At 38.8% G+C, this 17,326-nt stretch overlaps 1 protein-coding gene and 1 pseudogene across 4 annotated transcripts in view; one reads left to right on the plus strand and one right to left on the minus strand.

Annotated features, from left to right (window-relative positions):
* HERC2 (HECT and RLD domain containing E3 ubiquitin protein ligase 2) overlaps positions 1 to 17,326 on the plus strand; it is a 219,079-nt gene that overhangs the window by 152,837 nt on the left and 48,916 nt on the right. For all 4 annotated transcript variants that reach the window (XM_036856965.1, XM_036856964.1, XM_036856963.1 and 1 more), the window contains 9 exons: positions 716 to 806; positions 1,107 to 1,284; positions 1,473 to 1,554; positions 1,635 to 1,806; positions 4,855 to 4,999; positions 5,657 to 5,882; positions 12,589 to 12,760; positions 13,611 to 13,800; positions 14,589 to 14,729. In XM_036856965.1, coding sequence (XP_036712860.1) covers positions 716 to 806; positions 1,107 to 1,284; positions 1,473 to 1,554; positions 1,635 to 1,806; positions 4,855 to 4,999; positions 5,657 to 5,882; positions 12,589 to 12,760; positions 13,611 to 13,800; positions 14,589 to 14,729 — 1,397 coding nt within the window. The remainder of the gene's footprint in view (positions 1 to 715; positions 807 to 1,106; positions 1,285 to 1,472; positions 1,555 to 1,634; positions 1,807 to 4,854; positions 5,000 to 5,656; positions 5,883 to 12,588; positions 12,761 to 13,610; positions 13,801 to 14,588; positions 14,730 to 17,326) is intronic.
* Positions 8,964 to 9,318, minus strand: LOC118897752 (annotated as a pseudogene).

Raw genomic sequence — 17,326 nt, forward strand, 5'->3', positions numbered from 1 at the left:
TCCTCAGGCCCACTCCGCCCCTCCAGAGAGCTTTTCTGGAAGCCTCACTCACTCCTATTGCATCTCTGTCACCATCCTCTCTGGGCAGGGGAGTCTGGGAAGCATGGCTTTTAGCCGAGCACATTGCCCTGGATCATGTGGGCTCTGTTGGCAAGGGATAGGGTGCGCATGGGTATTAGGAGCCTAGGAACTGGTGGACACAGTGACAGAGAGGAAACGCTCTTCAGTCCTGAGCTGGGGTGGATGCACTGGGGGAGTGAGCCGTGCTGGGGAAAAGCATGAGCTGATTGTTTTGGGAAGAGTGAGCACAGTGCCTTAATTGCAACTGATGGTACTTCTGCTTAAATAATTCCTTTCTTGAGGTGCATTTCACAGAAGCCCAAGTGCCACTGCATTTGATAATTTGTCTAAACACAAATGTACTTATTTTTCCATCTGAATTTTGATCTTTTATATATTTAACATAGCAGCAACCCCATTAATAAATAGCATCATTTTGCTGCTTCTTTGCGAGTAAAATTCTTTCTAGGACTTAAACTTTGTAGTTTAGTAAATGTTCACTTATTTTATATATTTGTCACGCTGAAATGTTGATCTTATTTACTCAGTTATTCAACACATATTCACACATACTGCATGCCAGGCAAAATAGGTAGTTGTGCTGTTAACTTTTGTAAACCAACTTTGGCAGCCTCCCTCTGTGTGAATGTTGCAGGTGGACGGCACGCTACAGCTTTAACTGTTGATGGGAAAGTGTTTTCCTGGGGTGAAGGTGATGATGGCAAACTTGGACACTTCAGTAGAATGTAAGAATATTTTCTTCATTACTTGCTAATAAGAGACTGTTACTGTTAATAAGAGTGAATGCTTTTTGATAGTTTTTTGTAGAAAATTGAATAGGATGGGTTATTTATGAAAACGGAACTTAAAAATATATTTAAAAAATATCTCTGAATGTGGTTTGGCCTCACATGTTCTAAGGTTTGATAGTTAACTTAATCGAAAGATGTTGTTTTGACTAAATGTGGATCAGTGTTGATGTCCTTTTCTTTCTTCTTTAAAGAGGCTGGATTGATTATAGGGAATATTATTTAATCTTGATTTAGGAACTGTGACAAGCCACGGCTGATAGAGGCCCTGAAAACCAAGCGAATCCGGGATATTGCCTGTGGGAGCTCGCACAGTGCAGCCCTCACGTCCAGTGGTGAACTGTACACCTGGGGCCTCGGAGAGTACGGCCGCTTGGGACATGGGGATAACACAACACAGCTGAAGCCCAAAATGGTGATTATACACATTTTTGTTGCTTGCAGAAAGTTTACCACCTGCTGATTTCCAGAGAAGATAAGCTCCCAGTCTAGGACAGTTCATAAAGACATGAGCAGTGTTGGCTTATCAGTCTGTGGGGAAAAATCCCCCTTGCTTTCTTAGTGCCTGTGCTTGATTCTGTTTTTAAATTTGTGATTGAGTAGGTGAAAGTCCTTCTTGGTCACAGAGTAATCCAGGTGGCGTGTGGAAGTAGAGATGCACAGACCCTGGCTCTGACTGATGAAGGTGAGTCCTGTCCTGACTCCACGTTGCTGGGGGAGGAACATTGTGAGACACTGGCCTAAAGCATGTATTTTTAAACCTAGGTTTGGTATTTTCCTGGGGCGATGGTGACTTTGGAAAATTGGGCCGGGGAGGAAGCGAAGGCTGTAACATTCCCCAGAACATTGAGAGACTAAATGGACAGGGGGTGTGTCAGATCGAGTGCGGGGCACAGTTCTCCCTGGCCCTCACCAAGTCGGGAGTGGTGTGGACGTGGTACGTAAACGCCTGTCATCCGTCAGTGTGTCTGTGCGGGGCCTTTTAGGGAGGGGGAAACCTTCATTTTCTTCCTCGTTCAGGCATCTTTGTTTTATAATTTATTTTGAGTTGGGATTAGCGACAATATTATAAGAAATTTCCCATTATAACTGGGCTGTTTAGAAAAGAACACTGGAGAAATTTTAGCCCAACTTGTCTGTCTTGTTTTTTGTTTGTTTGTTTATTTATTTTTAACGTTTTTATTGGAGTATAATTGCTTTACTATGGTGTGTTAGTTTCTGCTTTATAACAAAGTGAATCAGTTATACATATACATATATCCCCATATCTCTTCCCTCTTGCGTCTCCCTCCCTCCCACCCTCCCTACCCCACCCTTCTAGCTGGTCACAAAGCACAGAGCTGATCTCCCTGTGCTATGCGACTGCTTCCCACTAGCTATCTGTTTTACATTTGGTAGTGTATATATGTCCATGCCACTCTCTCACTTTGTCCCAGCTTACCCTTCCCCCTCCCCGTGTCCTCAAGTCCATTCTCTAGTAGGTCTGTGTGTTTATTCCCGTCTTGCCGCTACGTTATTCATGACCGTTTTTTTTTTTTTTTTAGATTCCATATATATGTGTTAGCATACGGTATTTGTTTTTCTCTTTCTGACTTCACTCTGTATGACAGATTCTGGGTCCATCCACCTCACTACAAATGACTCAATTTCGTTTCTTTTTATGGCTGAGTAATATTCCATTGTATATATGTGCCACATTTTCTTTACCCATTCATCTGTCGATGGACACTTAGGTTGCTTCCATGTCCTGGCTATTGTAAATAGAGCTGCAATGAACATTGTGGTACATGACTCTTTTTGAATTATGGTTTTCTCAGGGTATATGCCCAGTAGTGGGATTGCTGGGTCATATGGTAGTTCTATTTTTAGTTTTTTAAGGAACCTCCATACTGTTCTCCATAGTGGCTGTATCAATTAACATTCCCACCAACAGTGCGAGACGGTTCCCTTTTCTCCACACCCTCTCCAGTATTTATTGTTTGTAGGTTTTTTGATGATGGCCATTCTGACCGGTGTGAGATGATATTGCATTGTAGGTTTGATATGCATTTCTCTAATGATTAGTGATGTTGAGCATTCTTTCATGTGTTTGTTGGCAATCTGTATATCTTCTTTGGAGAAATGTCTATTCAGGTCTTCTGCCCATTTTTGGATTGGGTTGTTTGTTTTTTTGATATTGAGCTGCATGAGCTGCTTGTAAATTTTGGAGATTAATCCTTTGTCAGTTGCTTCATATGCAAATATTTTCTCCGACTCTGAGGGTTGTCTTTTCGTCTTGTTTCTGGTTTCCTTTGCTATGCAAAAGCTTTGAAGTTTCATTAGGTCCCATTTGTTTCTTTTTGTTTTTATTTCCATTTCTCTAGGAGGTGGGTCAAAAAGGATCTTGCTGTGATTTATGTCATAGAGTGTTCTGCCTGTGTTTTCCTCTAAGAGTTTGATAGTGTCTGGCCTTACATTTAGGTCTTTAATCCATTTTGAGTTTATTTTTGTGTATGGTGTTAGGGAGTGTTCTAATTTCATACTTTTACATGTAGCTGTCCAATTTTCCCAGCACCACTTATTGAAGAGACTGTCTTTTCTCCACTGTATATGCTTGCCTCCTTTATCAAAGATAAGGTGACCATATGTGCGTGGGTTTATCTCTGGGCTTTCTATCTTGTTCCATTGATCTGTATTTCTGTTTTTGTGCCAGTACCATACTGTCTTGATGACTGTAGCTTTGTAGTATAGTCTGAAGTCTGGGAGCCTGATTCCTCCAACTCCGTTTTTCTTTCTCAAGATTGCTTTAGCTATTCGGGGTCTTTTGTGTTTCCATACAAATTGTGAAATTTTTTGTTCTAGTTCTGTGGAAAATGCCAGGGGTAGTTTTATAGGAATTGCATTGAATCTGTAGATTGCTTTGGGTAGTATAGTCGTTTTCACAGTGTTGATTCTTCCAATCCAAGAACATGGTATATCTCTCCATCTATTTGTATCATCTTTAATTTCTTTCATCAGTGTCTTATAATTTTCTGCATACAGGTCTTTTGTCTCCTTAGGTAGGTTTATTCCTAGATATTTTATTCTTTTTGTTGCAAAGGTAAAGGGAAGGGATTCCTTAATTTCTCTTTCAGATTTTTCATCATTAGTGTATAGGAATGCAAGAGATTTCTGTGCAATAATTTTGTATCCTGATACTTTACCAAATTCATTGATTAGCTCTAGTAGTTTTCTGGTAGCATCTTTAGGATTCTCTATGTATAGTATCATGTCATCTGCAAACAGTGACAGCTTTACTTCTTCATTTCCGATTTGGATTCCTTTTATTTCTTTTTCTTGTCTGATTGCTGTGGCTAAAACTTCCAAAACTATGTTGAATAATAGTGGTGAGAGTGGGCAACCTTGTCTTGTTCCTGATCTTAGTGGAAATGGTTTCAGTTTTGTCTTTCTTGTTTAGGTGAGGTGTATGTAGAGGGTTTCTTCTGCTGCTTTGCCGTGCAAGAAGCCTAGTGATCAAATGGGTGTAAAACAGATTTCTGATTTCTTTGATCCCTGAAAAAGTTCATGTGTGTTTCTAGTGAAAGATTATTTTACTAAATCAGAAAGGAATGGAATATCCAGCTGACCATGGGCAGGCAGTGTGATGGCCTAAGCCTGAGTATCATGACCCAAAGGCAGCTGAGGAAGAATTATAGCAGAGAGGTCTTTTAAGAGCCATTTGAGGTTGTGTGTCATGTTTTCAATCTCTTTAGATGAAACCTACGTCAGTAACTTAAATGTAAAACACACATTAAGGATCTTGCTAGCAGAATTAATGAATTAATTTGAATTAATGGTATATGATTTTAGAACAATATAATAATAACAGTAATTTCAAAGACCTTGGGCACTGTGTATGATGTTATCATTGAGCTGGCTCTAGCACTGTGACAGTGAGTGTTTTTCTGTGGGGCATTGCCAGCACCATAATCATGTATTAAAATGCTCACTCTTGACCTCCTTGCAGGGGGAAGGGGGACTACTTCAGGCTGGGCCACGGCTCTGATGTGCATGTGCGGAAACCACAGGTCGTGGAAGGACTGAGAGGGAAGAAGATTGTGCATGTGGCTGTTGGGGCCCTGCACTGCCTGGCGGTCACTGACGCGGGGCAGGTAAGCGAGCCTGTTAGAGGTCCTTATGTCTGTGGTGTAACGTGATGAAACGACATGAGTCTCAGTACTTTGGCACCAGGAGGGTGGGCTTTGTCCGTTGTGTTCCTGTGTGTATCTGCCTAACTGTTAGCATGGGTGAGCATACCCGGGAAAGAGCTGCTGACTGACGCAGGCTATAAAGCCATGCAGTTTCCCACTCTAATGCCTGATGGGGAGATATATGTACTTCATTTCAGAAATAAAGTTATCCTTGACAAGTGTTACTCATTCTTCCACCATGAGAGGCCATCCCATGACAGGCTCGTAGATGATATACTTTTATATTCACTTATGACAACACATCAGCACACTGTACTTTAATCAAAATGAATTAAAAATGAATTATACTTTCTAATTCTGTAAAGCCAAGAAGTAAATTCCTTGAAAAGTGAGCATATTTTTTGGATCATTTTTCTTTGCAAAATGAAGGAAAAGATAAGTTACTGTATTTAGTTGAAGAGGAGAACTTCCCTGCTTCCTGTAACAGAACAAAATAGATGAATTCATTGAGTTGATATTAAGTAAATACTCGTCTGTAGTCATTGGCAAGAATTTTGAAGTAAATTTAGAGCAAATGTTCTGAAATGTTGAAAAATTCTGTTTTTTTCCCCTTAACAGGTGTATGCTTGGGGTGACAATGACCATGGCCAACAGGGCAATGGCACGACCACGGTTAATAGAAAGCCCACACTTGTGCAAGGCTTAGAAGGCCAGAAGATCACGCGAGTGGCTTGTGGGTCTTCCCACAGCGTGGCATGGACAACCGTCGACGTGGCAACACCGTCTGTCCACGAGCCCGTCCTCTTCCAGACCGCAAGAGACCCTTTAGGTGCTTCCTATTTAGGTAACACAGATTTGTGTTTTATTTGAGCCTCTCTGTATGCTACAGCAACGCCATCGATAGAATGTGTGGTGTCGCTACCAGATTAGGGGTTGTGGCACTGGGCTAACTGCATTCTGAACCACAGCCACAAATTTTGGCTGTACAGATAAAATTGCTGTGAACCTTTGTGTACAGGTCTTTATATGGACATACGCTTGCATTTTTCTAGGGTAATACCTAGGAGAGGAATTCTTGGTAGATGTAGGTTTATCTTCTTAAGAACTGCAAACTGTTTTGCAAAGTGTTTGTTCTAAAGCTCTAGCTCCTCCATATTTGTGTCTGTACTTGGTGTGGTCAGTCTTTAATTTTAGCCATTCTTGTAGATGTGTAGTGGTATCTCATTGTGGTTTTGCTTTGCATTTCCCTAATGACTAATGATGTTGAGCGTCTTGCTTATTTACCACGCAAATATGTTTTAAGTGTCTATTCAAATCTCTTGCCTGTATTTAAACCTAGGTTGTTTGTTTTCTTATTATTGAGTTTTGAACACTTTTTATGTATTCTGGGTACAAGTCTTTCATCAGATATATGATTTGCACATATTTTCTCCCAATGTAGCTTGTCTCTTCATTCTCTTAGGTGAATTTTAAAGAGCAAAAAATTTCTAATTTTGATGAAGTCCAGTTTATCCATTTTTATCTTTTATTTGAGTGTTGTATTTAAACAGCCTTTGCCTGACTCAAGATCATAAAGATTCTTTTCCTGTGTTTTCTTATAAAAGTTCTATAGTTTTAGGTATTTAGGTGTATGCTTGATCTTGAGTTAAATTTCATATATGGTGTGAGGTATGGATTGAAATAAATAAATATATTTATTTATTTATTTATGTTTGGTATATGGATATCCAGTTGTTTCAGTTGCATTTGTCAAAAAGAAGGATCCTTTCTTGATTGAAAGAATTTGCACTTGTGTCAAAAATCAGTTGTTTATGTATGTGTGGATCTATTTCTGGATTCTCAGTTCTGTTTGGTTGATTTATTTTTGTATTTTGATGCAAATACCACATTGTCTTGATTACTGTAGCTTTATAAAAGAATGAATTCAAGCTTTGGTAATCCTTTAGCTTTGTTCTTTTTCAAATATGTTTTGGGTATTCTAGACCCTTTGCATTTCCGTATAACTTTTATTTTTTTTATTTTTATTTTTTAAAATTTTATTTATTTATTTTTCGCTGAATTGGGTCTTTGTTGCTGCACGTGGGCTTTCTCTGGTTGCGGCGAGGGGGGGCTACTCTTCGTTGCAGTGCACGGCCTCCCATTGCGGTGGCCACTCCTGCTGCGGGGCATGGGCTCCAGGTGCGTGGGCTTCAGTAGTTGTGGCATGTGGGCTCAGTAGTTGTGGCTCGCGGGCTCTAGAGCACAGGCTCAGTAGCTGTGGCACATGGGCTGAGTTGCTCCACGGCATGTGGGATCTTCCTGGACCAGGGCTCGAACCCGTGTCCCCTGCATTGGCAGACGGATTCTTAACCACTGTGCCACCAGGGAAGCCCCTCCATATAACTTTTAGAATCAGCTTTTCAATTTTTATCAAATAGCCTACTTGGGAATTTGATTGCACTGACTATAGATCAATTTGGGACTTGCTTCACAGTATTGAATCTACCAACCCTTGAATGTAGTATTTCTCTCCATTTGTTTAGATCTTTCAGTGCACAGGTCTTGTATATCTTCTGTCATATTTATCCCTAAATATTTCATATTGTTCATCCTGTTATTAATGGTGTTTTAATAATTTCTTTTGTTCCTTGCTATTATCTGGAAATATTCAAGTTGATTCTTGCTAGTGTGTAGAAATACAGTTGATCTTTTTAAGAACATTTGGATTATTTCAGTTTGGGGTTATTACAAGTAAAACCTGCTATGAATATTCATATTAAGGTTTTTGAGTCAGTCTTCCATATTGGACAAACCCCACTTGGTTTTGCTACTTTTCATTTCTTTGATTTTCTGTTGTTTATCGGTTTTCAGTTTTATTGGTTTCTGTTCTTATCTTTATGCTTGTTTTATGTTTATTTTCTATTCTTTTTCTAGTTTCTTGAGCTGAGAGCTTAGATCATTGATTTGAGACTTTTTCTCTTGTCTATTGTAAACTTTTAGTACTATAAATTTGCCTCTCAGCACTGCTTTAGCTACATCTCTCAAATTTTGATATGTTGTATTTTCATTTTCATTCACTTATATATATGTATTTTAAGGACATATGGAAAGTAATTTTATTTTTGTTTAACCTTAAACTTGCCAAACTGCTTCATTCTTTGAACAGCATTTATCTTCTGAAACCCAGGCTGCACTCATATTGGAAATTAGTGAAAACCACTTAGTGATTCCACTTTGAAGTTATAACCATACAGCTAAATGTTTTGAATATAAGCCTATCTATATGTTGGATAAACTTTAGGAACTCTTAGTGTTTCTTCTTTTACAGAAATTCTCTCTGTATCCTGATGTACTTTGGTTGATCTAGAAAAGTAAAGGCAAAGGGCCAGAAAGCTAACTTCCTTAAATGAGACAAAAGGAAAATTTTTCCAACTACCACTATAAATAAAAATCTTTCAAATACTGACTCAGTTTTCTCAAGTATACAACAAATTCTAATTTGATGGTTTTTTCTTACTACTTCACGTCAAACAGTGACCTATAAATTTGTTTAAATAATAATTAAGTACCTTTTCTGTTTTTTCAGAATGAAAAAAATTAAATGATGTGTTGAAGATACTACTAAAAATACTTCACCTTTCAAATATGGTCCCTGTGCTGAAAATCGATAGGAATTTTTCCAATTAACTTTAAGATCTTCCCACAACCTCTTTGTTTTTTTAAAAAATATCATGTTGGAAATAATTTGAATGAATGCTCTGCAAATCAAGAATTGATTCACAAGTCCCTATTACCATAATCATCAATTTTAACAAGTCTCCTCAGTATGTTTTGTGTCAGTTTTCTTGATTATAAGATGAATATGGAAACATTTTTAATATAACAGAATATTTAATTATATCAGTTTCCCATGGAAACACAAGTCATTTAATGATGACTACCATCATCATGGTATTAGCCATTTCCATTGGTTGGCCAGAGGCTTTTCCACTGAAGACTCCCCATGGTTTCCATTCCACCATTTTTCTCACCAGACTTAGTTCATTTTCAGCCTAAAGAATCTCCTCTTCTATTTGGCCACCCTGAAGTTGCTCTTTTAATTTTTTAACATCTGGTTCCACTTTAACCATATGCAGCTTCTCATTTGTAATCTGTTCTATATACCTTTTATATAGTACATTTTTAGGGATTTGTCCAAGAACATCAGGAATCTTTGTATACAATATTTTTAGCCTCTTGTGTGGACTCTTACATACCCACAGTCCCACAAGGCCAGTGGTCTTCTTCAGCAAGCCCGCCATGACAGCCCAGTTTTATATATTTTAAAAATTTCTTTTCAGCTTTGTTTTTGACCTGTGGATTATTCTTTTTGTACCTTGTTGTATTCAAGTTGCCAAAAAAAAGGTTAAGAACTGTTACCTCTTTGTTCATGATCGATATTGGTCTGTAATTTTCTATTAGTATCTCTGTCCGGCCTTATAGAATGAAGTGGTAAGTGTTCCCTTCTTTTCAGTTTTCCTTTTTATTTTGTGTAGAATTGGTATTCTTTCAGTAGAATTCACCAGTGAAGCCATCTGGGCCTAGAGTTCTTTGTGCAGTTTCTTTATGCTTTTTAACCACAAATTTAATTCCTTTAATAGATTCAGCGTTATCTGTTTTTTTTTTTCCTAGTAAGATTTGTGTCTTTGATGGAAGTCGAACTTACTGGCATAAAGTTGGTCTCAATATTTGCTTATTTTTCTTTTAACATTTGTAGACTCTGTAGTGATGTCATTACTCATTCCTTATATTGGTAATTGTATCTTCTCTTTCCTAGAGGTTTATCAGTTTTATTAAGTTTTTTCAAAGAACAAGCTTATGGTTTCCTTGATTTTTCTTCATTGTTTTTCTGTTCTCTATTTCACTGATCTCTGCTCTATCTTTATTAATTCTTTTCTTCTAAGAAGCTTAGGATCTTCCTACTTTTCTAATGTGGACATTTATTTTTCTCTCCTTGATTCATTGATTCTGCTATCATTATAACAGATTACCCTCTTTATCCCTTTGCTTTGAAATTCTTGCTTTAAAGTCAAATTTGTCTGATATGAATATAGTGACTCTAGCTTTCTTTTGACCAATGCTATATAGTATTTAAACTATGGTATTCCATATACCATGGCAAACTATGGTATATCTTTTCCATTCTTTTACTTTTAACCTACTAAAAGACGCTTCCTTATACGAAACATATAGTTGGATTTAGCTTTTTAATTTTTTCTCTGACAGTCTCTAATTGGGGTGTTCATTTCACTTACAGTTAATGTGGTTATTAATGTATCTGTTTTCAGTCAATATCCTGCTATTTGTTTTCTATTAGTCCTAGCTGTTCATTGTTCTTTCTCTTCTCTTTTTTTTGCCTTTCTTTGAATTAATTGTTCTTTATGATTTTATTTTCTCTCCTTTGTTTTCTTTGAGCTCTAACTTATTATGTTATTTTAGTGATTGCTTTAGGATATATATTATACACCCTTAATTTATCATAGTCTACCTTCAGGTGATTCTACACTTTCATGTATAGTATACAAATTATACAACAGTATATCTCTATTTCTTCCCTCCTAGCCTTTGTGCTGTTGTTGTTATACATTTCTTTGTATGTTGTAAATGTGACAGTTGTTAAAATTAATTTTCTTTAAACATTAGGTTATCTATTTAAATAAATTAAAAAGAAAAGAATATCTCTATATTTACTCATGTAATTACCATTTCTGGTGTTCTTCATTCCTTTGTGGAGATCCATATTTCCATCTGGCACCATTTTCCTTCTGCTTGAAGGACTTACTTTTTTATGTCTTGTAGCTCAGGTCTGGGGTTCCTCCTTTCAGCATTTTATGTTTGAGCTAGTCATTATTTTGCTTCATGTTTGCAATATATTTTAGCTGGGTATAAAATTTTAGGTTGACATTGTTTTCATTGAGAATTTGCCGTCATTCTTATCTTTGTTTTTCTGTACATAACATGTCTTTTATCTCAGACTACTTTTAGAATTTTCTCTTTATTTCCATGGTTGTTATCTTCATGGTTCATGTGCTTATGGGTCATTGTGCTTCTTGGATCTTTGGGTTTCTAATTTTCAACAAATTTGGAAAATTTTCATTTACTATTCTTCACAAAAAATTTCTTTCCTGTACCTTTCTTTCTCCTCTTTGGGAGGTTTAGTTCTATGTATATTAGGTCTCTTGAAGTTGTTCCACAGATAAATGACATTGTTCATTTTTTAACTTCCTTTTCTGTGTTTCATTTTGGATAACTTCTATTGCTATGTCTCCAAATTCACTTGTCTTTTCTTCATTTTCTAATGTGCTGTTAATGTTACCAAACTGTCTAAATCTCAGACATCCTAGCTACCTCTCTCGAAATTTGATTTGGGCATTTTTATATCTTTCATGTCTCTGGTTCTCTTTTGAACATATGGAATACAGATGTAATAAGTGTTTTAACCTGTCTGCTGATTGTAATATCTGTGTCAGTTCTGGATTGTTTACCTCAATTGATTTTTCTTCTTATTTCTGAATTGAGTGGTATTTTCCTGCCTTTCTGCCCACTGGGTAACTTTTAGTTGGATGCCATACATTGTGAATTTTAACCTGAATGTTGCTGGGGATTTTTGTGTGTGTATAAATCTTCTTGAGCGTAGATACAGTTAAGTTACTCTCAAACAGTTTGATCCTTTTGGGTCTTGGTTTTGGATTTGTTACGTGGATTCAGACCTGATATTAGTCTGGGGCTAATTATTCCCCCACTGAGTATTCTACTCAGTGTCTTGTGAATTATGAGGTCTTCCCATCTGGCGGATGGGAGCAGGCACTGGCTGGGCCCTCCATTTTCTCCCAGCCTCTGTGCTGGGTCTCCGTTCCTTCCATGCAGTTCTTTCTTTGGCTTTGGGCAGTGCCCTTTTATGTAGGCACCCATCAGCTTCTGCTGCATCCTTAGCTGGGTGAGTGAGAACACCTGCATATCTCCAGGGCACTCTCTGGGCAACTTTCTCCTTTCGTCCTGTCCTGTGAACTTTGGCCACATTGGACTCCCTGGCTCTGAGCTCTACCTCCTCTGCTCACAGAGACCACTGAGCTCCACCTGGTTCTCTCCCTCTGCTGAGGCCTGGGAACTCTCAGGGCAGTGAGCTGGAACATGTGTCCACCAAGACTGTATATGGTGAACATCTTGTCTTCTCACCATTGTTTTGGATTATTTTTTGTTTTACATTTCAGTGATAAGTAAATACAGATAGTTATCGTAGTATTTTCACAGCTTACGTGTGTATACCGTAAATTGTTGTAAGTGTATTTTGCAAAAGTATTTATATCTGTTTGCAGTTACAGTGAACCTTTCCTGAAAATAGCTTCTTTAGATAAGTATAGATAATTTTTTTTAAACTCTGAAAGACCATTAATGAAACTAGTATTTAATCGGTGAAATAGCAAAATGCAGATTGCAGTGTGTCTCGGAACTAAACTTGAAATGTCAAATTATAGAAATAGAGCAAACTGTGATCTTAAAAATTGAACCCAAATTTTATTTTCCTTTCTCAGGTGTGCCTTCTGATGCTGACTCTTCTGCTGCCAGTAATAAAATCAGTGGTGCCAATAATTCTAAACCAAATCGCCCCTCTCTTGCCAAGATTCTCCTGTCATTAGATGGAAATCTGGCCAAACAGCAGGCCTTATCTCATATACTTACAGCACTGCAAATCATGTATGCCAGGTAGGCTCGTTTGCTAACTTTTGAAATCCCACAACTATGTAAGCTTTGGGTTTTTGTAGTTTTTTGATGGAAAATGTTGTGTATATTGTCTTTAAATACTGTGAGTTCTGGGTCATACACCCTTTGATGTTGAATGATGGTATCTGTGCTTTCTTTAATGGAGGTTGAAATATGAATTAGAAAATCAAGTTAAAGAACATTTTCATTATTCCTTATGGCCAATAAACTTTAAACATATTTTGGGGGATGAGAGGAAGAATCAGTTGTTACTAATATACAGTAATGTTTAAAGACATTTGTCATCTCCTTCACTTTTGATAAGGCAGTTTTGGTAGTGCTGTCTTTTCTACCGTTTTGCTGCTGTTTTCTCACAACCTGAATAAGTGCCCCATCCATCAGTGTATCATGGTTATGGATCTGATGAATAGAAATTAATATTTACACAGGAACATTAGTTTAGACCAAAGGCTGACTTAGTCGTTGAGAGGACATTTAGTCCTTGGTGTCTTGTGTGAGGCATCCTTGGTATTTGGCCTTCAGTAAACACAAAATTACCCTCAGGCTTGAACAAACCAAGAAGATTTCTCAGGGAAATACAGAGGCTGATTTTTATGTTGGCAGTATTTCATCTGTCATCACTGTGGTCATTCAATAAATAAGATCAGGAGTAAATATTTTAGCTTTTAGCTGATGGATAGTAATAACATTCAGTATTTTTCTAAAACTCTTTCTATACTTATCCTATAAAAATGAGGGGGTCCTTCAATAAGCACTTGTCCTGCCCCCTGACTCTTCCATCCTGCAGAGGTGAATGGCAGCTCACTGCAGGTCTGGCTTTCTCTCCTGACAGAGATGCCGTCGTCGGGGCCCTGATGCCAGCTGGCATGGTTGCCCCGGTGGAGTGTCCCTCGTTCTCTTCCTCAGCACCCCCTTCTGATGTGTCTGCCATGGCCAGTCCCATGAATGGAGAGGAGTGTGTGCTGGCTGTTGATATTGAAGACAGACTGAGTCCAAATCCATGGCAAGAAAAGAGAGGAGAGGTAAAAATAAATGGTAAAGCAATAAAGCAATATTTGATCAGAAAGGAAAAGGTAGCTAATTTGTATCTAGTAAAGTATAAGTCATTCTTTCACTTAATTCAGAGTGTTTTTGTGCCTACTGCCATAGGCATTTTGGGCTTGAATTAGAAAATATTCTATTTGCCAAAGGAGCCTTGGGACTTCCCTGGTGGTCCAGTGGCTAAGACTCCATGCTCCCAATGCAGGGGGCCCTGGTCAGGGAACTAGATCCCACATGCATGCTGCAACTAAGAGCTTGCATGCCACAACCCGCCTGCCGCAACTAAAAACATCCTGCATGCGGCGACGAAGATCCCGCGTGCTGCCACTAAGTCCCGGCGCAGCCAAATAATTAAATATTTAAAAAAAAGAGCCTTTTTCGTGTGTAGATGGAAACAGATTATTCTTTTAAAAAGTTGCTAAATGCAAGTGCACAGTTGTTTATCTGAAGTTCTGGAACCTGAAAGCTCCAAAAGCTAAAGATTTTTGTAACTTATTTTGGGGAAAAATCCAACTTGAAGACATGGGAGCTCATTTTAGTTGTTTTCATGTGACCCATTGTGACTATTAGTAGGTTCTCCTGGGAATATAAATACGCTTGATTTTGCAGGGCTGTCCCAGACCCCACTGGAGGTGGTAGCTGGTGGTGTAAGTGCCTTGTTACCTCTGTAAAATCTGGTATATTCCAGATGGCCCAAGGGGTAAGACTTATGGAGTTGGATGGGAAGTGTGCCATGTTGCCAAGTTTCTCCTTTTCTTCTTCATTTTAGATTGTCTCTTCTGAGGATGCTGTGACCCCCTCTGCAGTGACCCCGTCTGCTTCCTCAGCTTCTTCTCGGCCATTTATCCCCGTAACAGATGACCCAGGAGCTGCCAGCATCATTGCAGAAACCATGACCAAAACCAAAGAGGTCAAGGGGCTTTCTTCTTTAACATTTTATTTTGAAATAATCTTAAATGTACGCACAAGTTGCAGAAGTAGTTCATAGAAATAGAACATGGTATACGCCTGTGTACTATTTGGTATACTCCTAGGTTCTCCAGTTGTTAGTGTTTCTAAACCATTGGCGGGAGCGCTGTAGGGCACAATCCCCAAGTCTTCTTAATGTTTCAGTGCATATTTCCTGAGTATCAGGACATTACCATTGATCCAGGATTACTTTCTGTCCATAGACCTATTCAGATTTTGCTCATTGTCCCAGTAGTATCCTTTATAGGTCTAGGACCCAGCCCAGGGTTGAGTGTTGTTTCTTTGGTCTTCAATATGGAACAGTCCTTCAGTTCCTGTTTTTGTCAGAAACACCACAGGAATGATGCAGGGTTCTTTTCAGTGCATCCCATTGGGATGTGTGCATTGTTAATTTGCTGCATTACAGGTGATGTTAATTCTTACTATTTTGTTAAAAGTATCTGCCAGATTTCTCTATTGGAAGTTAATAAAAGTGTGTTAATAAGTATTCATGGGGAGATAACTTTGAGACTATGTTACTACCTTATCCCTTGTCATATTTTCACCTACCAGTTTTTAGTATCTTGATGATTCTAGCTGGATCCATTATTACTGTGGTAGTTGTCACGTGGTGATTTTTCAAATTTCATCATTCCTTTTGGAATATCACTGTTGCTGTTCTTCTGTAAGGGAGAACTTTCCTTTCTCATCTCATCTGTCTGTCTGTCTGTCTCTTGGTACAGATTCATGGGATCCGTTTTACTCAAATAATGACATACATCATTTGACACCCAAATTGCCCCAGACTTGGCCATTGGGAGCCCTTTTCAGCTGGTTTGTCCTTCTGATGTGTCTCCATAATTCTTTAAGCACTTCCTTACTTTCTAGCACAATAGAGTGTTCTAACCTTATCTTTCACCTACCCTGCCCTCGCCCTGGAATCAGCCATTTCTCCAAGGAGCGCTGGTTCCTTTTAGTGGATCAGAGAATTTAGAAACAAGATCTGGGAGCTTGGAAAGCTGATTGCTACTGGGTGTCCTTGGTTTAGGCCCGCTCAGCAAACAGACACACACACCCACAAGCATTTATTTCTCCTTTGGCATCTTATCTATATAATGAAAACCATGAGTGGTTCAAACCAATACTTTAGTTTTCAGTCCAACACCACAGGGTTTGTTCTTGCTCTCTTTCTATATTTTAGGTATATAATCCTTTTATATGTTGTTGGATTGCTTTGCTGTTTTGCACCTATATCTTCTCCTGATTTGGGTTAAAGCATAATACTGGTCTCCTGGAATGAGTTGGGCTGTGTTCCTTCCTCTTCTGTTTTTTAGAAGGGTTTGTGAAGGTTTGGGGTTAATTCTTTAAATATTTGGTAGAATTTTCTCTGTTCTAACACGTTCTGATTGTTCTTTTATTTCCTTGTTTCCTGGCACAACACAAAATTCTAGGTTCAACAAGATGTTTTATATTCTAGCACAGAAATCAGATATTTCTCCAAGAGGTCTTGGTTCTTTTTAGTGGAGAATGGTACTTAGAAGCCAAGATCTGGACCTTCATGCGCTCATTGCCGTTGGGGGGGCTGCTGTTCACAACCGCTCTTACTGGGCAGAGCTAGGAAATAAGCGTGTGTGCGTGCGTGTGCGTGTGCGTGTGTGCGTCCATGCAATAAGTTATACACATTAATATTTATTTTGTTATATATCTACATATAGTGAAACCGCAGCAATACAGTCAATTCTAATAACTGCACAGGATTCATTCTACTTTTCTCCCTTTCTGTATTGAAAACTCTCCTCTCTGAAAGCGAGAATCCTGGCTCCTGTGAGTGACCGTTTAATAACTTCCCCTTAGGTAGCTACCCTCCTATTTTCGCTGTCATTCCTCTCCCACACGGACACCCTCCGTCGCCTGCACAGCTTCTGGCACTCAGAACCAGCCTGCCCTCGGCAGGGATAGCCTCTCACCCTGCTTGACCTGTGACCTCCCCCACCCCTGCACCCAGTGCTGCTGGCCCAGAGCAGTGACATCTTCCCCTTGGCTCTGCCACGCGGCGGCCTGACGTGGATGCCCTCCTGAGCCCGCCGGGTGTCCCCACGCCAGGCTGTCACGCTTGCTCCCACCGTCTTCCCTGCCGGCCCACCCTGGGAACAGACACACGTTGTTGTCAGTTACATCTGGAACTCTGGATTTGTATTACGCTCTTACTGCTGATGAAAATACATCCTGTGGAAAATCGTCATAACCATCTGTGGTGATGAGGAAATTGCTATTTATAAATTAGGTGTCTGGACTCAACTTCTCATATTTGGCAGTCTCCTAGGGTGAGGGTTTAATGCAGAAATTAATCTGAATTATGCAAAATTTTTGCTTTTAGCTAGAAGAGGGATGGTATAATTTCTTTCTTACCAATTTATTTATGAGACATAGGCATTATCCAGAGTATAGCCCTTAATTCCTATCATTTCAGTTTTGGTTTGATTCATAAATAATGGCAAAGTAATTTCCATGTTAGTTTTGGGCTTATTCAAGGATAGGCAGCTAGTGATTTTATTTTTT

The sequence above is a fragment of the Balaenoptera musculus genome, chromosome 7, assembly GCF_009873245.2.
Source record: "Balaenoptera musculus isolate JJ_BM4_2016_0621 chromosome 7, mBalMus1.pri.v3, whole genome shotgun sequence".
In the NCBI taxonomy this organism is placed as follows: domain Eukaryota; kingdom Metazoa; phylum Chordata; class Mammalia; order Artiodactyla; family Balaenopteridae; genus Balaenoptera; species Balaenoptera musculus.